Raw genomic sequence first — 24,816 nt, forward strand, 5'->3', positions numbered from 1 at the left:
ACGGAAGTTGGGAATTACGACGAGCATCTGCGTGAATCATTTGCATGCAAGCTTTTTAGTGCATCAATAGCACTTTCTGAAGCAGCCAAAAAATCAGACCGGAGCAGACCTACACGGTCTCATCGGTCCTCTTAGTGCAGGAATCTCAAAGTCCCTCCTTAAGGGCCGCAATCCAGTCGGGTTTCCAGGATTTCCCCAATGAATATGCATTGAAAGCAGTGCATGCACATAGATCTCATGCATATGCATTGGGGAAATCCTGAAAACCCGACTGGATTGCGGCCCTCAAGGAGGGACCTTGAGACCCCTGTCTTAGTGCATTTAGTCCTCAGTGTACCCAAGAGTTCTTTTCAGCACACAAAGGAGAACACAGACCACGTTAAGAGCACGCTTACGTTGAGTAGGTGCTACTTTCATCAGTGCAGGTTCCGTCCACATTGAGTGCAATCTGCTCCCCTTTGCTGCGACAATAGTTGGGACTCATGGTATCGATGGCCATTTCGAGCTCCACCTGCAGATTATTAAGCCTAGGTTAACATCTAAGGCGACACCACAAGAGGATTTAATTCATCAATGCTCGGATTAGTGTTCTATACATGCAGTGTAGAGGGGAGGACTTAAATGGGTTTTTTATTTTGTTTCAAAACCGCCATTTCTGACATACAGGTCAAAATGTGTTTATAAAATATTATTAATAAACACAAAACGCAGAGGAAGAAAAGAATGTCATTAAAAGTAGAACTCATTCATACCTTAGAAATAAATTCTAACACATTAAAATCATTGAAAAAAATTAAAATGTATGCAAAATATTCTATAGTGACTGAATCTCTGGATATGCATCCAAATACTCCACCTAAAATGGAAGGGGTAACTGGGAAAATGAGCTTTAAGTGATTTGAATTTGATAACAGAGTTCAGGATGGATTAGGGGAGCACCATATATACCTGAATATAAAAAGGTTCACTTGAATATAAACCGGGGTGCTCCGATCTCCTTCTGCTCTCTGCCCAAATCTCCTGCTTCTCCTTAAAATGGAAAGGATACTTGCCTTGCAGCAGGGGAATTTTAAGAAATTTCAGGATATTTGGGAGCCATTAACAAGATACTGTAAAGATTGAATATCTCTTTTTCCCTTAAATATGCACATCCAAGGAGGAGGTGGGGGGAATGTTTTTGTTTTATGAGTCCTAATAAAAAATAGGGAGGAGGCTATTATGTGATTTCTTGTGTTTGAAGAAAGTTATTAAGTAGGGGGGAGGGAGGGATATGGAATCTGAATTAGATTTTAATAGATTATTAAGTGTTGTACTTAAGTAAAAATGATGTTATATACTGTTGCACTTAATTTAAGTTTAAAAAATGAATAAAGAATTAAAAAAAAAAAAATTGTCCCTGTGTCTTTCTCCAATATCAATGAAGCTTAATTTACCAGAACAAAGACTTCTATCCTCGAAACCAAAGCTATCACAACCCTTGTTCATTCATTAGTCATCTCTCATCTTGATTACTGCAATTCTCTTTATAACGGAATTCCCCAAAAAGAATTACAGCGTCTACAGCTCATCCAAAATACGGCAATAAAACTTATACATAAGATAGGTAAATATGATCATGTTACTCCCCTTCTGAAAGAAGCCCACTGGCTACCTATCACACACCATATTACTTATAAAACACTTATGTTAGTCTTTGAAATCAAACTCTCGCGTCTTCCACCCTTTCTGGATAAACTCATCATCCCTCTCTGCCCTTCCCGGACTCTCAGATCAGCAGATCAGAACCTACTATCTGTCCCCTCCATCAAAGAATTCTATTACACCAGGAAAACCAACTTCTCCGTAGTCGCCCCAACTTTATGGAATGCCTTGCCATCCCAACTCCATCACGAAAATCTTCTTGACAAATTCAAGGCTAAACTAAAAACATTCTTTTTTTTTTTTTTAATTTTTTTTATTTATAAGATTTTCCATTTTAAATACAAGCATTACTTTTATACAATGCAAGAGATCCAGTAATAATATTCAATAAAACTTGTAAAGAAAAATAATAATGTCTTATTTAGTCCACAATTTAAAGATCAAGGAAAGAAATAAACTTCTAAATAGTAGTAACAAATCAACTAATCAAGGTCACGGCATTAGATTCCCAAATTACAGCCAGCTGGCAGGTCATACATTACTAGACATGGTTACCAATTTCTCTTTTGGTCCAATAAATTCCAAAAGTTGTTTGGGCTCAAAAAAAAAAGAAAATTCTTATCTTGAAAAGATACATAACACTTTGCAGGAAATTTAACAAGAAATGTAGCCCCCAGAGCCAGGGTTCTTGACCTCAGGGACAAGAACTCCTTCCTACGTCTCTGGGTCCTCTGAGCTAAATCTGGAAAAACTCGAACATTAGAGCCCAAAAACTTATCATTTATATGACGAAAATACATACGAAGAATAAATTCCCTATCACTCTCCAAGGCTAGGGTCAACAACATGGTAGTTCTTTGAGTGACAACCTCAAGGGAATTTTCCAGAAATAAAGACAAATTCATATCCACTACTTTATCCACTGGGGTTTCTATAGGTGTGGATTCCCCTTGTGTTGTCTAACTAAAAACATTCTTATTTCAAGATGCATTCCACAGCTTCTAAACTTCTCATTCTCAAAAGCCTGCCAAGCGCTTTTAAGTTTCAGAAGATTTGGAGGCCATTAGCAGATTTTTGTAATGATTAATAACATTTTTCCATAATAAGATATTTGTTAAGTGGGGATGGGGGTGGGTTTTATTTTATTTATCTCATAATATGTATGAATTAATTAATACATTTTGATGTATTAGGTTAGATTTTCTGAAATAGGGAGGGAGGGATTGGGGGGTTTTCTATTTTATTTACATTTGTCATATTTATTAAATGTATTACATAATATTTAAATCATTATAAAATATGAATATAAGTATGATATATTGTACTTAAAGTGTTCATGAAGAAAATCAAGATTATATGAATTTTTCTGATACACTTGTTGTAATATGCAAAACTGAATAAAGAAATTAAAAAAAAAAAAAAGAAGCGACCCAATCCCTGTTACATCCCTTCTCCCTTCCTTTTCAACTCATATTTTTTTTTTAACAATGTAATCATTTACCCCCCTTTTTCCTTCTACCCCCCACTTTCATGTTTGTCTTTGTAAAATGTCTTTTAATGTTCACTCTTCCCCCTCCTATAAGATTTATTTTAATTTTTTATTTTATCTTATCATTGTAAACCGGCTAGATACTTGTCAATGGTCGGTATATTAAAAATAATAAAACTTGAAACTTAATAAAACTTGAAACAAGAGACTCTTCTTATATATTTAGCACCTTTGACCACCACAGTTGAAACAGTATTGAGACTCCACTCTTTGTGTTTCTATTTATAGTTACTGTGGAGATTTCTGTTTTCTTTTGTGTTCCACTTTTATTCCCTACCACACAAGTTCTCTTAGGCTTCTAATTGGCAAAATTTGGCAAGGGCCAAACTGCAGAGAGCTGCCAAACATATCTTAAACATTTAGAAAGGGTAGCCCTGTTAGTCTAGTGTGATAACACTGACAGGAGGCAGGTGGCATCTTGCAGGCCAATCAATTTATTGAGGCATCCGACGAAGTGGATTCTGGTCCTCAAAAGCTCACGCCTCGATAAAATGGTTAATCTACAAGGTGCCACTTATTAATGAGAAAAAAGACCAAATCTCTCCAGATACTGGAACATTTCTACAGCTCGAGTTTTGCAGAATCAAAGCTAAGATGTCTCTCTCTTTTTGTACAAAAGACTTTGTGAAAGGAGTAGCTTTCTCAGACTCCTCTTCAAGTGCCCAACCTTTTGCTGCTTTGGTTTAATTTTAGCTGACAGATGGGTCACATCACCATAGGTCATAGAGGCAGGTCGGATGGGGTACTGAAAGAGAAACATGCAGGTGCACATTAGTTATGAGGAGAGGGGAGCAGGGAAGAGCAGCAAGATGATTCAGCGTACAATGGTTCACATGTTGGGGGCATTTCAAAATCTACATATCAGATATAACTTGGTTAGGAGACATCCACATTTTATTCTGGGAAAGACCCCTTAATGTATAGTGGCATTAATCCAGCTACCTCTCCTCCTTTGTAACCAAAAAAACCAAACAAACTGTTGTAACTTCACTGGAAATGTCCAGTTAGCTCTTTTGTAATCCGCCTTGAACTGCAAGGTATAGGCGGAATAGAAGTCCCTAATGTAATGTAATGTAATGTAATGAAACTGCCTCTTCAAATCATTCTCTAAATTTGCAAGAGATATTTCCATATAACTAATTCAAAAGACATATTGAAAAACTCTCAAGGCTCTGCATAAGGCTATCACATAGATCAGGGGGCAAAGGTTCAGTCATCAAGAGCTACAAATAGGTCAGGTCTTCAGGATTTCCCTAATGAATATGCACAAGATATTTTTTTTAAAAAACCCAAACCCCAGATCTTTTGTTCTTACCCTCGGAGACACAGGAAACAGTCTACAGAGAAGTGGAAATGGCCAAGGAGATGAATAAACAGATTAACAAGAGTCAAATCAAAGAAAAGCCAATGAATAGAGTTTAATCTCTTTGGCAATCTCCAGAGCATTCCCTTTGAACCAACATCTTGTTTACACATGGGTGAAGCAAGTCAGAGGGAAAGCACTGGAGTAGGCCACTGCCATTACTACAGACCTGAAGAAGATAAGTTTTGAGGCGGGGGAAGGGGGAGGAGGAAGAAGAGAGAGATGCTGGACAATGGGTGGGAGGGTAGGATGGAGAGAGAGTGATACTAGACTCGAAGGTAGAGGGGAGAGATAGAGAGATAAACTTGGGTGTTGAAGGGAGGATCAGAGAGACGCTGGACAAAGAGAGAGAAAGAAGAAGGGAAGAGAGAGAAAGACGCTGGACAAAGAGAGGGAGAAGAAGGGAAGAGAGAAAAACGCTGGACAAAGAGAGAGAGAGAGAAAGACTCTGGACAAAGAGAGAGAGAGAAAGACTCTGGACAAAGAGAGAGAGAAGGAGGAAAAAGGTTGATTCAAATATAAACCGGGAAGGGGGGGGGGGTCAATATTCAAGTACCCTGCCCAGCTCTGCATCCAGCCCCACTCCATCCCTCCCTCTCTTGAAAGGCTCTGCACCCAGCCACCCCTCCCTGGCTCTGCACCCTGTGCCCCCTCCCTTCCTTCCAGGCTCTGAACCCAGCCCCCCTCCCTCCTACCCTGTGCCCTCTCCCTCCCAATGCCTTGCAGGCCTCCACTAGGCCTGCTGTAAAGACCTGGTGGGCTGGGAAAGGAGGGATCCCTCCCGCCTCCTGTCTGGGCCGACTCAAAAAATTTTTGCCCACCCTCCCGTCTACTTTAAAAATCCTCAGTGGTCCAGCAGTGGGCCGGGACAGGAGGGATCCTTCCCGCCTCCTGTGCCGGCCTCCTGTGCCTTCCTTTACCTCCCTTGCGTCCAGTAGTGAACCAGAGCAGGAGCAGCCTTCTAGGGAGCCACTAGTGACTGGCTGCTGCAAGTCCTCAAGTATATACAGTAACTATATTGTACTACCACTGTATGTAAATTATTGCACATGACATTTTGCTTTATTCCTTTTCAATATTAACGAAGTGAGATCTTGGCCTGTGTTTTGAAAGTTAGTCCCACCATTCATTCTGCAATGAGTATTTATGATTCAATGGTCCCCCAGCCCTCTTTTTTCTGAGAAAACAGAATGTTATTTGGCATATTCCAGTTAGTTTACAAGCAACAACAAAAGAGGCATTGCCTCTCCCTTGTGCTTAAACTGCTGCTCTAGTTCTCATTTCTATCTCAGCAAATTCGAGAAAAAGAAATGAAATTACCATATTTTTCGCTACGTAAGACGCACTTTATCCACCCCCAAAAAGGGAGTGAAAATAAGGGTGTGTCTTATGGAGCGAATACTCTCCCCCCCCCTCCGTAGGCAGCCCAGGCACCCCCCCCAGTACCTTTTTTTAAGTCCCCTTTCGGCGCTCCTGCCTGTCTCCCTCGCCGGATGGCTCTTCTTCGGTTCGGGGCCAGACAGAGCGGCGTAGAAGGCAGGCACGAGAACTGACTGCAGCCAATCGGGGAGCGGCGCCGGACCAGGCAGGAACGCGAACAGCACAAAAAAAAGGTACAAGGGGGTGCGTCTGCTGCCTATGGGGGGGTGCCTACACTGCCTATGGATTTTTCACTCTATAAGACCCTATCCCAGCTTACCACTAGACCACCAGAGGGGGGTACAGGGCAAAGCAGTGGGAATTTTTTTTCCTGGGTTTTCCTCCTCTTCAGGTGGGTGCATCTTATTTGTCCGATGCGTCTTGTAGAGCGAAAAATACGGTATCTTTTTCTGCATTAAAGGGTCTGTTCGCTAAGGCATGCTAACAGTGGGAGCAAATGGGTGAAAAACAGACATGGAATACGCACCGAGACTGCACACATTACTTAACAGCATGCATCGCTTGTGCAGTGAGGGTAGGGGCATTTAACCCCTCCCCAAGAGGCAAACACACTTAAGGTGTGATAAAGAACTCAGGGTACAGTTTGCACGCAGCCCCTGCACTTACCATTGTTCATTTTTGTAGTTAAGGCATGGTTAAGTGTAAAACTTCACTGCACAGGCCCCTTAATGTTCTACTTCAAGACTTTAGTGATTTGACAGAAGGACTGAAGACAGGGGTTTAATGAATGCTACAAAGATCCACCTCACTAAGCTAAACCCTTCACATACAACCTACAGCGACAATAACTGGGTTCACAGTAACATAACATATCTTAAAGCGGGGGTGTCCAACCTGCAGCCCCGTGAAGTATTTTGTGCAGCCCAGGTCAAGGGCGATGCAGTGTTTTCCTCTGCTGCCCCTGGGTGTTTACCGTCTTGCCAGCTCCCTCCTCTGTCTTGCTGCAGCGTTTGCGCGGCCCCAGAAACATTTTTTTGGCCAATGCGGCCCAGGGAAGCCAAAAGGTTGGACACCCCTGTCTTAAAGTCTCCCACATTGATAACATCCCCCTTTATTAAACACAAAAGCTCTAAAGATTATTTGACAAACATACTCTATATTAACTAATTTCAGTTCAAGGATGGTCATTTTCAGATATTATGACAATTTAAACTTACCTTTAATAGTCATTTTCTACGAACATATATATTTCTAAAATAAACATGTCAATTCTATTCCGGAAATCTGAAATAATCAGTTAAACTCATCAAAACTTCCATGTCTAACCTAGCCACTCAATAAGCCATCAAATTTACCAATTTTAGTCTTTTTCCCCCCCCCCCCAAGATCTAGACATCACTCCCCATTCAAATTGGGCGACTAGATAGGATGAAGCCAAACCAAACAATACTTTAGAGAGCTTACAGTAAAATTTGAACAGTGCCCTTGCCTGGACAGGAAGCCAATGAAGCTCTATATCAGGGGTAGGCAATTCCAGTCCTTGAGATCCAGAGCCAGGTCAGGTTTTCAGGATATCCACAATAAATATGCATGAGATAGATTTGCATCTCAAGGAGGCGGTGCATGCAAATCCATCTCATGCATATTCATTGTGGATATCCTGAAAACCTGACCTGGCTCCGGCTCTCGAGGACCAGAATTGCCTACCCCTGCTCTATAATAAATCAAAGTGTGATCAGTTTTTACATCTGCCTATATTTTAAAAATAAAAATACAAAGCGTATAAAAATTTAACATATACAGTACCTGGAACAAGTACAGCTTTTCTGCCAGGCCTTTAGCCAAAAAGACATCAATCTGAAATGGCAAAAAAAGAAGAATTAAGAGTAAAGGTCATGGATTTGAAATACCAACTTTCTATGGGTACAATCAAAGCAGTTTACATATACTATATGCAAATACTTTTTCTGTCCCTAGTGAGCCTGGCAGAGAGTGAGGTGACGCTGGGTGCAGAGCCTGGCAGGGCACTTGAATATTAAGGCCCAATCTTGTATTTGAATCAACCATTTTAACTCCTTGTTTTTTTTTGGGGGGGGAAATGGGGGTCTCGACTTATATTTAGATCAACTTATATTTGAGTATATATGGTACTCTCCTTTCACCTTCATTCTACAACACAGAGGCTCCTTCCCGTTGAGAGCATTCTACTTTAGGCCAGGCTTGTCCAAGTTCAGTCCTTGAGGGCCACAAACAAGCCATGTTCTCAGAATATCCCCAATGAATATGTATGAGAGAGATTTGCATGCAAATTTGTCTCATGTGTATCCATTAAGAGATATCCTGGAAAACTGGTCCGTTGTGGGCCCTCAAGAACTGAACTTAGATAAGCCTGCCCTAGTGGTAGCTAAATGTCTAACATATCTCCCCTCTATTGTCATTCTTCTAAAATACTGGTATACATATTGAGATCTTTAAGTCTGTCCCCATATGCTTAATGACAAAGATCACTGGCCATTTTAGTAGCCACTTCTTTGTCCAAGTTCACCGTTTGATATTCTGTTTATTTTATTATTTATACACTGCTTATGACCTAACCCAGGGGTAGGCAATTCCAATCCTCGAGAGCCGGAGCCGGGTCAGGTTTTCAGGATATCTACAATAAATATGCATGAGAGAGATCTGCATGCAAATCCATCTTGTACATATTCATTGTGGATATCCTGAAAACCTGACCTGGCTCCAGCTCTCGAGGACCGGAATTGCCTATCCCTGGCCTAACCAGTTACCTTCAGGTACTCAAGTAATTCTCTCTTTCTGTCCTAGTGGGCTCACAATCTGACTAACGTACTACCTGAGGCAATAGAGTGTTAAGTGACTTGCCCAAGGTCACAAGGAGCAACACTGGGCTTGAACCTGCAACCTCAGGGTGATGAGGTGTAGCCCTAACCATTAGGCCACTCCTCCACTCCACAGTCTTTCAAATACATACTTTCTAGGATTGTACATAGCACTCCAAGAGGAGATTTCACCAAAGATTTATGCAAGGACAGGTTATGACATTAGTCACAATGATCCTATTTCTAATAGACTAAAAAGAAGTCATCTCTCTGCTCTAAGGAGCCATAATGATAGATTTACATCATACTGGAGATTAATCATTCTAATGATGTTTCTGTTTTTACCAAAAGGGTCGCAGAGAGAAATTATGCTAATCTAGTCAAACGTCATTATTCTTATCAGTAATTATGATTTTGAGAACAGAAGCTCCGAGTTTTGGAGTAATTCATATTATTTTTCAAGCAGTCATATTTATATATTTAACCAAATGATAATTACAACACAAACACAATTTTAAAAATATGTTTACTTCCTGTATAATTGGATCATCTTCCTCATTTGCCATGCTAGAATGAGTAGAAAATCTTTCAACTTTGAGCTATCTTCACTGGGCGATATCTGAAAGAAATTAAAAAAAAAAGCATGATGGTGCCATCAGAGGTTTATTTCAAACATTATAAAGCCAACCTGTGATTTTATATAATCCTGTATCAATAATCATTTCATCTTTCCTCTAGATTAAGAATGTGACCTAGTCAATCGTTCTGATGCAAACAAACATTTCTTGTTAGACATTCAGGGAAAGTTATACACCAGAAGTATTTCATATATTAACAAAGGTAGAAAAAAGAGAAGAGAGCCGGCATGGTTAAAAGGTAAAGTAAAAGAGGCTATTGGAGCCAAAAAACATCTATCTTATTAACCTATGTGCCCTATTATAAAATTACCCTCTAAGGTTATGCTTGGAGTTAGATACTTTTTAATATATTACTTTGTAGGTTTGTGTCTCTTTGTTTTTTATTTAGCTTGATTGTATTGGCTGCCAATGTTCTCCTAATTCCGGCATTCTATGGATTTTAAATGTGCAATTAAATTAAATGTTACTTTTTTATTTTAGCTATAACTCCATCCCTGGTGGGTAGAATAAAAAATGAGGCTTTTTGGAAGAAGTATGAAAACTTAGAAATCAAATCGGGAAAAATCCAAGATGGCTGTGCCAGGAATTCCCATTAAAAACAAACAAACAGCTGTATCTCCACAGGAGGACCTAAAAACCCAATGATTTTAGGATTTTTAGGATGGGGGAACAAGGCTACAACAAAATATAACCTTAAAAACCACAACTCCAGATCTCCCCCTCCCCCGAACTGCCCTGTGGGCTGTGACCATCCTCTCACAGACCAGATGCTGGGAAGATGTGCTGCAACCAACCACGGATCCTCTCAGAGTAGCTGGAAATAGGAAAGGATCTCTGCCACCAAGAAAGCTGCCTCTTCTGACTCTTCAGCTGTCAGTTGGGCCAGAGCTGGACTGAGCCTCAACCCACAGGATCTCCAAACACCGCGAAGAGGAGGAAGGAAAGTGCAGTCAACACTGCATGCACTCTGAAGAAACACAATTGATGCCTGTACAGCCTGCACTAGCACTCCTGATCAAGTCAAGGAGTGAGCAAACAGAAGGGGAAAACCCCCAAGCTCCACAGTTCCAGCAGGCTGGCTGAGTAGGTCTCCGCAAGATCCACCTGTCAGCTAGGCAGTCACTGGAGCTGAACAGGAATACAAAATCCCGCTAAAAACTGCAAAAAATACTTGGGGGGAAAAAAAAAAAAGAGTAAACAGATCAAAGTTGCTTCTACAGGCTCACTTGCACAAGAAATGACGACTGGAGGCAGCAGAAGGCAGGAATAAGGAGGTGGTACTGAAAACCAATAATCAGTATCTCCTGCAACAAACTCATGGGAGCGGATGCAAGACCCTTGGTTCCGCAAACCATCCCTATTGCACTGGAATGTTTATTTTGTTTGATTCAAATTCCCTCTAACATATAGCGCAACCTCCCTCCAATTTGATCTACCACCAGCAGCCTGTTTCCATCCCAGTTAAGGTGGAGTCCATCCTTCCGGAATAAGCTCCCTTCTTTCCTAGGTTGCTCACTTCCTAACCAATCTAAATCGCTCATCCCTGCACCATCATTTCAACCACGCATTGAGACTTTTGAGCTCTTCCTGTGTCTTGGGTCCTGCGCATGGAACTAGGAGCATTTTTGAAAATGTTAGCCTGGAGGATCCGGATTTCAGCTTTCTACCTAAGAGCCTAAATTTGGCTTCCAGAATCTCCCTCCCACATTTTCCTACATCATTGGTACCTATATGTAACAAGACAGGCAGCTCCTCCCCAGCATTATTTAAAATCCTATCTAAGTGATGCCTACCACCTTCACAGCAGCATCTGGTATGGGAAAGATTAGTAGAGCATCACACAGGTGTCTTAAGTAGCCTTGTGGATGGTCTAATAAGCCAAAGAGAGGAGAACCTAGGTCTATAAGAAACTCTAACCACTACATTTATGATGAAAAGTGTGAGTCCACCAAAATCCTGCTCTATTTCCATATAGGTGCAACCTACAGCTATAAGGGCTATTAGGGTGGTAGACAGGTGGGTATAGAAGATTTTGAGAGATTTTTTGAAGGATCACTATATATTATAAGGAGGGTTATGGTATATATATATATATATATATATACACAGTATATATATATATACACAGTTAATTCAGTTAGGTCATAGTTACAAATACATAGTTACAAGTTCAAGTAGGTTATAATTGGCTTATCATGTCCCAGGAGCTACATTAGACAGCTTAGAAATGGTCTTTTACAATTACCATTTCAGTTACTTCAGGGTTGGCTCCCTGTCTTGGTACAGAAATGCTTTTAAAGGTTTTCTGAACCTGAGATAGTGCTCACAAGATCATAGTGTAAGTGCTACTTGGTTCCAGCATTTTGCTAATTGATATTGGATGGATAAAGTAATTTACCTGGTAGACTTTATATTGTTCCATGCTAGGAATTTTAAGTGGATAATATTTTTGATGGAATATCTGTTGGAGGCAACCTGGAGTAGGGTGACCAACACTGTTAGGTAGTCAGGGGCATTGCCTGTCAGGATCTTAAAGGTAGTGATGCTTAATTTAAACTTGATCTTTGCAGTTATGTAGTTGACTATAGGTGCTCTGAGTTCCATAATCTGTACAAGTCTTACTGCTGCATTTTGAACTAGCAAATGTTTTAGAACAAAGAACTAGTGTTACATTACAATAGTCTAGTCAAGAAAGGATTAAGAATTACACTAAAATTCAGAAAGCCTCTGTGTCAAAGTACAGTACAGTATTTTCTAATGAATCTTAGCTTTCTCATCACAAGGAAAGATTGTTTTATTATTGATTGATAACCACCTAACCATGAAGAGCTATGCACAATTTATCCTCCTAAGATTCAGCATTGTAGTTCTAATGGTGGGTCGTCTACTGTAATCCTTGGAATGTAACATGGGTCAGGTGAGGGTCCTAGCCAAAGAAATTTGGTTTTGCTCTTATTTAGTTTGAGGTATTGGGTTGAGGTCCAGTTTTCTATGAACTGAACTGGGTGTATATTACATTTTGGCATTTATGTCATTCAGTTAGTAAGCAAAATATGATCCGGATTCAGCTCTTTACTCAGAGGTAATGCTTTGCTCAAAGGTCAACGGCACTAGGTTTACACGGTAAGCAAATTTTCTAAACGATTGGGGGGGGGGTGCTAAGGCCAACAGGAATTCACTCACCTTGAGCACACAGTCAAGGGACTCGTTCAATACTGGGAGGTGGCTCCTATAGCATAGCTTTAATTAGTCTTATTGGGTTAACTTCCTGCTAGCAGCGCCACTCCTTCTGTCCCTGCCGGGTTTGTTTAGCAGCCGCCGCCCCCACCCCAACTTTCCCCGGGAAGAGGGGGGAACACACAGCTCAAGAGGCAGATCCCTCCAATCCCATGCCCGGGCACACGTTTGCAGCAACCCCTGCAAAAGCTCCTAAGTTTACTTGATCCTGCCCGCCTTTAATCATCCCGGAGAGATCAAACTGGCCGTAGGGAGGCGCAGCATCGGTCTGCAGAAGCTGATGCAACCCCATGCCATGGGCACACGTGGAAGCTGGGCATGGACTCCGGCCTGCCCCCCCCCCCAACCGGGCAGAGCGGACTCCGGAACTGCTTACCGGCGTCGTAGCCTCCCACCCGGACTAGGGAAACCGCAATGAAATGCCAGAAGACTCCGCCCGCCCACGATAGGCAGGACCCAAAGTCAAAGCCTCCTTAGAAAGGACGCCGGTCGCCGCTGCGCCGGTGACAACCACTGAGCTCCGGGCAGCTCCGAGCTCCCGAGCGCCTCTCAGGCGGCAGCCATGTTGCTCCACGCATGGACACGTGGGAATGGCTCCTCTTACCCACAATTCCCTGCGAGGGAGCCGGAGATTGGGGAGGGGGGGGTGTGGTGCGAGCCAGGGTTCCCACGCCAGGCGGCGCTGCAGTAAAAGCTGAACCTATAAAAGAATTTAAAAAAAAAGGATAGTCTGGCAGCGGTGGGATTCGAACCCACGCCCCCGAAGAGACTGGAGCCTTAATCCAGCGCCTTAGACCGCTCGGCCACGCTACCTTCTTGGGGAACAGCTTTGCTGATTTTAGTGTAAACAACTGCAAAGTCTGTTAACATACACTGGAAATGTGTAAGCAGAGATATGTAAGAAACGTTTTGCTGCAAAACAGAATGAGAAAAGGCAATGTACGTTCTCAAGGGCACGATGTTGAACTATAAAAAAGAAGGAAATTACACGAAAGGCAAACCATTTTTGTTTCAGATCCCAACATCTATTTTTCAGCTGAGAATTGTACTTAAGTAATTAGATATGCATGTCCAAGTGAAAAAAAAATACACCTACCTGCACAGGACAGACACAGCAGCTACAGTCAAATACATAAAACAAAAAAGTTGAAATAAATTTAAAAATAAAGGACATTTTTTAATACATGACCTGACACTCCTCTGTTCCCTCATAATGCAAATTTTTAGGCGTTTCTACGCAGAACTCTTGTGTGAGCAGTTAGAAACTGTGGGGTGAAAACAGGACAAAAATCTTGAAAACGATTTCTTTAAAATATTTATATTTCTACACAAGCTTAAAAATTCTTGACATACATAATTATGAATACAAAACAGAACAAAATACCAAATAAAAAAACAACGATCATAAAAAAAATTCCTCAATCTTCCAAAAGAAACTCCTTCATGAGAGTCGTACTTCATAAATGTCTCCTTTCTTAGTCTATCTTAAGGGTTCCTTCTACTAAGGTGCGCTAGCATTTTTAGCGCACGCACAAAATTACTGCGCACTAAACCGCGTGGTACGCTTCTAGAATAACACCAGCTCAATGCAGGCTTTAAGGTCTAGCGTGCGCTATTCCACACGTTAAGGCCCTAACGCACCTTTGTAAAAGGAGCCCAAAATGCCTGCTTAAATAACTTTGGGTTCTTTTACAAAGCTTGAACCCGCTGAAACAGGAAGTTTGGAGGTGATGGGATGCAGCAGGCCTTGAAGTGCTCAGTGACAATGCAGGTTCCAGTGCCACCCCCAGAACTGTGCCTCCGTAGGCAGGCATTTAGTTTATCTGCTGGGAGGGCTGGCCCTGACTATCAGTAAATAAATTTTAATTTGCCACACATTACATGAGATTTATATTAGACTATGTAGCCAGACTCTCACTGACGACGGTGATGGAGAAAAGCAGGAAAAAAAATACTGCAAAACTGTACACCAGCATGAAGCTAATGGGTCCTAGCGGCTAGAGGAAAAGCTCAACACAATCTGAAGTCAAAAGACAACAAGGTGAGAGTATTAAGAAAGCATTTTAAGTAAAAACTCTGCCCTAATATTGAGTGGCACTTAACCCAGGCAGGTGAGAATGCTATCCAAATAAATGCTGCTCATCAGGGACATATCTGAATTTTCATTATCACTATCCAGGTAGTGCCCAGGTGGGCCCAGGGGCAAAGCTGGAAGTTACCTGGGTACTACTGATTATTCTGCACAAAATAGACCTTGGACTTCGGCTGTCCTAATTTACCTGCCTAGTTATCCGGGTACCAAAAGGCAATTTCCAGCAGCCACCATCCATAGTTATTCCAGCAGAATAACTATGGATATTCATCTAGTTATGCTCTGGCTATTAAAATATCACTCTTCTTTAGTCCCTCTAGTTAGTAATGGGCTTATTTCATGTTCAGAGATATGAGCTAGGGATTCACTTGCTGTCCTCCTCAGGTTACCTCTATCTCTACCAAGCATGCCCCCCACAGGATTTTAATCCTTTCATATTAACCATCAGGGATGAGGCCTAGCTATTTTTTTCTCTACACCTTTACATTGAACTATTCCATCAACTCACTCTATGGCAACCCTCTCACCTTTCCTTCCCAACCACAAAATGTTATTTCTCCCCCCCCCCCCCAATTTAATTTCAATATTCAGTAAAGGACATGTTGAAAAACCTTACCCACCCCTTTATAGATTGATTCTAAGGAAGATTTGTAAGGGGGGGAAACAATAAAATAAAAATTATTTTGGAGTAATAGAAGTAAAAAGATATCCCATAATGCTGAAAAGTTTGACTCAATGATCAAAGATATACATGAGATAGGATCGGTGAGAGAAGGAAGCCTTGTGGCACACCATACCACAAAATAAGTGGCAAGAGATGCCATACTACTTTCATCTCCTGATATTTAAAAAACAAAAACCCAACACATCAACTGAGAACCTAGCCACCAAGATCCATTGAACTTAATTCTGCAAACAGGTTATGGTAGTTCACCAGATCCAATTGCATCACAAAACCCTTCTGTCCTTTGACCAAGCTTGTTGAGTGAACTGCTCTCTTTATCGGTTAGCTGAATTGGTCACATCAGATTCAGCAGTGTGGCTGTGCTGGGCTCAGAAAACTTCTACTCTTTATAGGAAGGAAGACAGGTTTTTTTTTATATGCCAACCCCTTTCATAGTTCCCTCCAGTTTGGAAAGGGGATTCCTTCTGCCCAGTGTCCATTGCATCCTGTTGTAAGCTGGGTTCGGTTTAGAACCAGAGACTCTAGACTGTCCCTCTTGATGGACAAAGACCACACACTTCTGAGACTCCTATTATATCAAAAATTTAAAAACCCCAAATCAACTATACCAAGAACATAGTTACTTGAGACCAGCTAAGCAAGTCACATAAGTTATGCTGGGTAAGAGCAAAGGTCAATTGAACCCAGCAATTCCAGTCCAGGGCACTAGATAGCAGATCCATTTCTCATAAGTCCATCTGGCCTATAACTGTTTAAGGACTTTTCCTCTAAGAATTTGCTCAAACTCTTTTGAAATCTAGCTATACTAGATGCCTTCACCACATCCTCTGACAACAAATTCCAAAATATAAGAACAACCATAGGGGGAAGAGTGTGGTGCAGTGGTCAAAGCTATGGCCTCAGCACCCTGAGGTTGTGAGTTCAAACCCACACTGCTTCCTGTGATTGTGATACAGTCAGTGGGAAATTATATTTGTGTTTATTTTGAAGGGGTCTATCACAATCACCAGTTTGTTTTAATGAAGCTCCTGCATCCCAGTCATTTCTTTGGATGATTCAGGCATCTTCAAGGTGATGAGTAGAAAAGTTGTAATGGAGAGCTATAGAAAATCCGACCGATGGGAACGGGCGGAAACTAAAGACTGGGGATTAGGGGGAAGCAGGGGGAAATGGGTAGGGCTTGGGCATGCCCAATGGGGCCCGGGCACTGCACGTGCTCAGAGAGAGAAAACAACAACAAAAAAATCTCTCTGAGCTATTAGAGAGCTTATCCGCAAATTGGGAACAGTTGGGACAACACCCATATGTGGCTGACTCATCCTGCTTGTCCTAGAATCACCAGTTTGTTTTAATGAAGCAAAACATTTGGAAAAATTTATTATCCAGTGCAATTGGGACACACTTTAAAAAAAAACAAAAAAACAACTCAGTAAGGTTTCATAACCCAGGTCACAGTATTTTGGAAAAACCCAAATAGTAGCAAAACCACTTATTCTGTTATATAGAAAAAAAACCCCAAAACTTTTGTCAGTCTGTTTTAAATATTTTCTAATCAGTATTGATAGGTTGGTTCTAAATAAGTAAACATACCTTTTCTTCTGCACTCATAAATTTTAAACCATCCTTGCTCATGCTGAAGAGCCCTAACCTATTTAGCCTTTCTTCACAAAAAAGACCTTCCATCTCCTTTTTCTGTTTTTAGCATCCTTCCCTGTATCTTTTTTCAGATGAGATAATAAGATTGCACACCATGGTGGTGGTGGTGGTGGTGGAGATTCATAAGAACATCCATATTGAGTCAGACCAATGGTCCATCTAGCCCAGAATCCTGTTTCCAACAGTGGCCAATCCAGATCCCAGTGTCTGGCAGAAATCCATATCGTAGCAACATTCTGGAATATCATATAGTAGCAAAATTCCATGCTACCGAACAAAGGGCAAGCAGTAAAGGTCACCCAAAATTAGACACCAGGATGAGGCACAGTACGGTAAGTATGAATTCTATAAAGACAGCTGTGCATGGAACTATCTTTATAAAATGCATACTAAGCTAGTAATTTCATATGTAACTTTGGGTGCAAGTTTCAAGTTTAATAAATTCTTTGATTAGATCGCAAAATCTCAATTCAATGCGATTTACATCAGATAAAAATATAAAATAATAAAATCCACAAATATCACACATACTGCTAATTAACATTAAAACATTAAGGAAGAGGGTATCTTAAATTACAATATTAAAAAAATAAAACCAAAAATAAAATCGGGTATAGGTTTAGAACACACAGGATGGGAGACAAATACCCTCACCAAGTTAGGTATATAGATGCAAGTACTGTATTCTATAACTACTAGTCTTTAAGCCCGTTACATTAACGGGTGCTAGATACTCCTCTTCCTGTATAAAGTTGGGTTGTTGTTGTTTTTTTTCATTTTAGGCTTCCTCCCCCTCCCTTTCCCGTCCCACCTTTCGCTTTTTCAACCCCCTTGCATTTCCCTTTGCACGGTCTCCCTCGTGCTGTGATCTTGCTTCATCCGATCCTTCTCCTGCGCGGGCCACCGGAGCAGAGAGGATGGGGCGGAGGGGGCTGCTGGCCGGGGCCGACGGAGAGGAGCTAGGTGGCTGGAGGAGTAGCAGCAGCCGCTGCCGGTCACAGCCTCCGTCCAGCCTTCGCCTACCTGGATTTGCTTTTTTTTCTTATAGTTTTCTTCACCGTTTCTTGCATTGCATCGGGAAGGTGGAGAGCGGCCTGCAAGGTTCGCTACAGTGGCTGGCGAACCTCAGCAGGCCACTTTGAAGAGGACCGGCAGCGGGAGGGAGGAGTCGCTGGCACACTCGCCTCCAGCTAGCGCAGGCGCCGTGAGGACTGGCACAGCACACCTCACGCCACCAAGACTCACGGACTTTCGACAGTGCATGCGCGCTCTAGGGTTTTATTATTATAGATACAACTAAAGTCTGGGAACACCCCTGACAAGCCCCTCCCCTGGCCACGCCCCCCTTTACAGAATGCAAGATAAATTAGGTGTGTAGGTTATAGAATAGAGGTATAGGTCAAATCCACATATGAGGTCTGACAATTAATGAACTTGCCTCCGTGCGCTTACATTGGCAGCACTGTTCAAACAACTCAGTAAGAGCTGTAACTTTGGGGTGGATCCTTGCGGAATTCCCACCAACCCCATTCCTGTATAGCTGTCTAGTTCAAATCCTGCTTCTCCCATTGACATAGAGGGAAGAGGAACTGGAAAGGGGTTGAGATGCAATTTAAAAGGACGTAAGAACTACCATATCAGGTTCCAAAGGTCCATGAAGCTCAATATGCTGTTTCCAGCAGTGGCTAATTCAGGTCACAAGTACATGGCAGGATCAATTCCATGTGCTCAAAGTAATAAGCAGTGGCTTTCTCCAAGTCTGTCTGGTTCATAATGGTTTATGGACTTTTCCCCCAGGAACTTGTCTAAACCTTTTTTATATAGCTGCTACACTGTTTTACCACATCCTCTGGTAATGCATCGTGCAATTATTATTATTATTTTTTTTTTTTACCAAATTTGAAAAACGTGCTGCTTAGCAACTTCAGGAGTATTCTCTAGGCCAGGGATGCCCAAACGGTCGATCATGATTGACCAGTAGATCGCAAAGGCAACGCGAGTCGATCGTGTTGCCTTTGCGATCTTGCTCTTCCTGCCTCCCCGAGCCAGGCCAGACGTGTACAAGCGCCGGACCCACAAGTCTTCGCCTCCAAAGTCAATTCTGACGTCAAAAAGGGAGTTCTGGGCCAGCCAATCGCTGCCTGGCTGGCCTGGATCTTTGAGTCAGAATTGACGTTGGAGGTGAAGGCTTGTACGCACCAGGCCTGGCTCGGGGAAGCAGGGAGAAATCAGTGTGGTGGCTTGGGGGGGGAGGCAGGGAGAACGAATTGGGGATGTGGAGAAATCGCTGCGATGGCTTGGGGGGGGGAACAGGGGTTGAAAGAAAGACAGGCAGGGGGACAGAAAGACAGAAACAAAGAGGGGGGCAGGGGAAGAGAGACAGAAAGAAAAGGGGAGGGGGCAGAAAGAAATAGAAGGAAGTACAACCAGAGACTCATGAAATCACCAGACAAAAAGGTAGGAAAAATGATTTAATTTTCAATTTAGTGATCAAAATGTATCCGTTTTGAGAACTTATATCTGCTGTCTATATTTTGCACTAAACCGTGATAATGGTTTTTAGCGCAGGGAGCCTATGAGCATCGGGAGCTGCGAGGGGTATTCAGCACAGCTCCCTGCGTTAAAACCCTCTAGTGCAGTTTAGTAAAAAGGGACAGGGTATTTTTGTAAAGATTGATTATTGGTTTTAGCCCTTTGATTATACACATCCAGGATGGGTGGGAGAGGGAATATGCATTTATTATTTGATCACAATTTTGATCATTTGTATTATTCTTGATTGTCTTTTTGCTATATGAAAGGGTGGGTGGGTGGGGAGGGATATGTTTTTATTATATCAGTTAATGGAATTAAGTGCTGTTTATTTGTACATTGTTTGATAATATGTTACACTTGATTTTGGCTTTTAAAATGAATAAAGATATGGAAAAAAAGGGGAGGGGGTTTATTTGTCTATTTTTATATAATTGTTACTGAGGTGACATTGCATATTTTAAAGTCATCTACCTTGACCTCTGAAAAAAACCCTGAATACAAATGATAATTAACATTTTCTCTGTGTACCTTGTGCTTTGTGTTTTTTAAAATTTTATTGTTGGTAGATCATTTTGACTGTCATTTTAAAAGTAGCTTGCAAGCTAAAAAAGTATGGGTACCCCTGGTCTAGGCTTTATACTTTTTGAAGAAGTGAACAGCTGATTCCTTTTTATGTTATCATTTGTAAACCTTAAATCATATTTTTATTCATAAAAATGATAGCTGTATGTCTACAGATTCATTATGCAACAATTTTTTTTTGTTCCTGGGTAATAAGTGTTCTTAATTGCCTATGCCACAGACACATAGAAAATGGCTATCATTCCCCTTAAACTTTGTTTTTGTGACCAGGATATTGATATTTTGAAACTTACCTTTTTGCAGAACATTCCAGATTGAGTCCAAGCTGAGTAAATTTAGGGGTCCTTTTGACATCTAGGCCGAAGCACTGGAACTTGGATGAAATGTTAGATTAGAGAAAGCGTCACCAAGCTTTTCCCACCTTCTTCACCCATCAAGATAAGCTGTTTCGGCTACAATGTGACCAGTCTGTTTGAGGCAATTGGAATTGCCTGTAACCCAAAAGAGAAGCCTCTCTTCGTTGACAGCTCATCAAGGAACATCAAAGCCGGGCTGCTCCTTAACAGGAACAAGTACCCATCTCTTTCACTGGCTCACTCAGTGTACCTCAAAGAAGATTACAACAGCATCAAGACCTTACTAGGCACCTTGAAGTATAATGAGTATGGCTGGGAGGTCATTGGAGGCTTCAAAATGGTGGCATTCCTAATGGGTCTCCATAGCAGTTTTACCAAGTTTCCCTGCTATCTCTGACTTTAGGATAGCAGGGACACAAAGGCACACTACCAAAGGTGGACCAAGTTCTCTGTGGGGAAAAACAATGTCAAATGGGAACCACTGGAAGGTGCTAATGCCACCACGGTACATCAAACTGGACCTAATGAAACAATTTGTCAGAGATCTAGATAAGGAGTCGTCAGCCTTCAAATTCCTTCAAGATATCTTTCCTTAATCCGTCTGAGGCAAAGATCAAGATGCTAGAGTGCAAGTCATTTCCCAAGAAGCTTACTAGGGAGGAAAAAGCAGATTGGAACAGCTTTGTTGCAGCAGTTTGGGGCTTCCTGGGCAATCACAAGGCCAAAAAACTACATGGAATTGGTTGAGAATCTGGTAAAGAATTACAGTAAAATGGACTGTAGGATGTCTCTCAAAATCCATGTCCTTGTTGCTCATCTTGAGACATTCAAGGAGAACGTGAGAGCAGTTTCCTGCTTCCACCAGGATATACTGGATTTTGAACACCACTACCAAGGACAATATAATGAGAACATGATGGGAGACTACATCTGGGGGCTGATTCATGAAAATGATTTACAATGTAATCGCAAATCTTGAAAAAAACAAAAACTACTCACTTCTAAATCTTCTGTGGTCATCTTTGTATAACTTCAATATAAATATATGTTGTGATTCATATGTTGCTTTTTATGAGTTTATCAGAATGAAATGATAAAAACTCAGCATTTTCACATTTTAAATAGGTAAATTACAAAATTTAACTATCCTGATCACAAAAGCAAAGTTTTATGGAAATAACAGACATTTTCTATACTTTTTTTAGGCATAAGTAATAAGGAAGTTACACTTATTGCCCAAGAACAAAAATCGTGTTACAAATGTATGTATATATAAACACATGTATCGCATCGTATTTGAAGCAGAAGGAACAAAACAATCCAGTTCCAGGAATAAATGAACAGTACACAGTGGAACCTGAGAGAAGGAACAGCTTTATTTGACAAAGCAAAAGAAAAAAAAAAATAAAAAGAAAGTGAATTCCAATGGCATAAAGTCAAAATGCAAAGACAGCTGCAGCGTCCATGCACTGCCTACATGCAAATTCAGTAACATTTCAGATTTTTCACACGTCAAATGTTTTATTTAAAAAAAAATCTATCGACTATAGTATATGCAGCAATACATATATACCACCATTCCAAATTTTTATTATTTTTTTTTTTACTAAATACATTTAATTTCTCCGTAAGAAACTGTATATTTTTGTAAACATAATTTTTTTTTTTTTTAATCCTATACTGTTATAATGCCTGTGCAACTCTTTACCTGCATGGAAACAGGGTTGTTCTCTACCTGCAAAGAAAAAGCTTACACTGGATTTTACTAAACGGCACTAGAGGTTTTTAACGTGGGCCAGCAAAGTAAATATTCCGATGCTCATAGGAATTCTAGAGCATCTATCTCGCCGGTCCACGCTAAAAAACTTTTAACGCCGTTTAGTAAAAGGAGCCCTTAAATTCTTAATTGCATTAATGAACTGATAATCAATTAAATTGCAATTAAATTATATTTTAATGCTAACATCAAACAGATAGTCATATAACCATTAGGTAGCACTTTCTGTAACATCTGTGTGACTCTCTGTTCACCCTAAAGTACCATATGAGAAAGAGGATGCTTTTCAGGGAGTGTCTGTCCTTCCACAGGCTGGATGTATATCAGTAGGATGAGTCTTGGAGTTGAGCAGAGTCTTGCGAACTGGTGTTGTAGTGAAGAAAGCTGGTGTCCAGCCCTCCCCTCAGAGGCTGGGGGGGGAATCTTAAATACATTTTCCTCCCCACCCCTACCTTTTCTAGCATCAAAGCAGGGTTTCCTACTTGCTGCTTGCATCACTTCTTGGTCCCGTGAACAGGAAGTGATAGCAAAGGGAGGGCTGAGATCGGTGCAAGCAGTGGGGGGGGGGGATACCGAGGTTGATGTGAGCAGCAAGGGGGAGACCCTGTTCGCTGCCAGCGACAACTAGAAGATGTGGGGGAGAGAATGTATTTAAAAGGCACAGACCTACCCCAGCACCAAGGAAGGGGAGGAAGAGAAGAAATGCTAGCGCCCCACCAAGTCGGCACCCAGAGCACTCCACCCCCTCACCTCTCTCTTACTCCACAACCATTGAGAACATTCTCTGCTCGCTACCTAGGGAATGAATGAGTCCTGGCAGCCATGTAGGAAAGGGGGGTTTGGGAAGGAAGGGGAAAAGCATCATATGCTAGCTCTTCCCTTCATACTAACAGTCATTTAGATTTAATTACACACTTTTTCCAAATCTGAGCAAGGCAAGCTACATATTCAGGTACAGCTGATAGATCTCTGCTCAAGACTACTTCAAATCTAAGTTGTACCTGAGGACATTGTTCACAGAAAGCTAACTGCTAAATTAGGAAATAAATGATAATGTGAAATGAAAACAACAAAATTAAGGAGCCCTTTCCTTAAAGTACATTATGGACTAGAGAATGACACAGGGACAAATTTGTCCCCATAGGAACTCAATTTTTCCACTCCATGTGTTTTGTCACTGTTCCTATCCCTGCCCCATTCCTGTAAGCTCTGCCTTAACCGCACAAGCCTCGAACACTTATGAGTTTAAAGGGTTTGAGGGCTGTGCAGATGAGGACAAAGCTTAGGCATTGGTGGAATGAGGTATTATGACATCACAATCTGAGCTCTAGAATGTTGCTACTTATGATTTTAAAGTGTTTGAGGCTTGTGCAGATGAGGACGGAGCTTAGGCATTGGTGGAATGAAGCATTATGACATCACAATCTGAGCTCTACTTATGCTTTTAAAATGTTTGAGGCTTCTGTAGATGAGGATGGAACTTGCAGGAATGGGGCAGGGACAGGAAAAGAACTTATGGGGATGGGATGGGAAAATGAGTCCCTGCGGGGACAGGGAAAAATTTATCCCCGTGTCATTCTCTATAATGGACATGGCAGGGAGGGAGAGGGGAACAATAGATGCTACAAATAGCTAGGGGCAGCCCATGGCTGAAAGTTTGCCAGCCACAGAATACCAGAGTATAGCCAATGGTATTTCTAAGCCACTCCATGCTGGCATTTTCCATCAAATCTGTAAGTAGAGTTTTGAGTCAGGACAGGTATACAAATAAATACAACCTTCCTGGAAATATCCAGTTATCTTCTGTAATCCACCTAGAACTGCAAGGTATAAGCGGAATAGAAGTCACTAATGTAATGTAATGTAATGTAAAGTGCTCAATTTCCAGCTAGGGGTGCATTGAAACCTTCAATTTAAAGAAGCGCCAAGTCTTACTGACATATTTCACATAACAAGAATAAAAACCCTGGTTTTCTGTTAGCCCACTTCAGTATATGAAATATAAGGTCAAACAAATTCATGCATTTTCATTGTGGCTGTGGCAACCTCCAATGGCAGTCTCATGAGATTGACACTGGGTTTACGGCAGCCATTTTGATGGGGGAGACAGTATAGGCAGGATTGACTTGGGATCATTCCTGCCCAAACTAGCCACTAGTGTTTCCCAAGTTGATCCGGGAGTATTTCCTTGCCAGTCCGTTTTTCAGGCTATCCATAATGAATATGCATGAAAGATTTGTATATAATAGAGACAGTGTATGCAAATCAATTTCATGCTTTTTCATTGTGGATATCCTGAAAATCTGACTGGCAAGGGGGTACTCCAGAACAGACTTGGGAAACACTGCACTAGCCCACAAGAACTCTAAGGTAGGCCCAGGAGGCCTACAAGTGGGTTGGGCGGTAGGGAGCCAATAGAAGCGCATACACTGCGCTAAACTTTCATCCAAAATCAAAACAGGGCCAAATTCAGATTTTGGATCAGTTC

The 24,816-nt window shown here is 41.5% G+C and overlaps 1 protein-coding gene and 1 non-coding gene across 4 annotated transcripts in view; both read right to left on the minus strand.

Moving 5' to 3' along the window:
• POLR3E (RNA polymerase III subunit E) overlaps positions 1-13,271 on the minus strand; it is a 69,199-nt gene extending 55,928 nt beyond the window's left edge. The window contains exons 1-5 of one of the 3 annotated variants that reach the window (XM_033914188.1): positions 13,022-13,271; positions 9,301-9,389; positions 7,740-7,790; positions 3,858-3,935; positions 396-511 (exon numbers count right to left, since the gene is read on the minus strand). In XM_033914188.1, coding sequence (XP_033770079.1) covers positions 396-511; positions 3,858-3,935; positions 7,740-7,790; positions 9,301-9,336 — 281 coding nt within the window. In that variant the 5' untranslated portion in view covers positions 9,337-9,389; positions 13,022-13,271. Of the gene's footprint in view, positions 1-395; positions 512-3,857; positions 3,936-7,739; positions 7,791-9,300; positions 9,390-12,591; positions 12,743-13,021 lie in introns of those variants that run through there. The other 2 variants (XM_033914189.1, XM_033914190.1) reach the window with 2 other exon arrangements.
• Positions 13,272-13,376: 105 nt separating this feature from the next.
• Positions 13,377-13,458, minus strand: TRNAL-AAG. The gene has a single exon. It is a non-coding gene; the product is annotated as a tRNA-Leu (tRNA).
• Between the last annotated feature and the right edge of the window lie 11,358 nt (positions 13,459-24,816).

This window comes from Geotrypetes seraphini, chromosome 11 (assembly GCF_902459505.1).
Source record: "Geotrypetes seraphini chromosome 11, aGeoSer1.1, whole genome shotgun sequence".
NCBI lineage: Eukaryota > Metazoa > Chordata > Amphibia > Gymnophiona > Dermophiidae > Geotrypetes > Geotrypetes seraphini.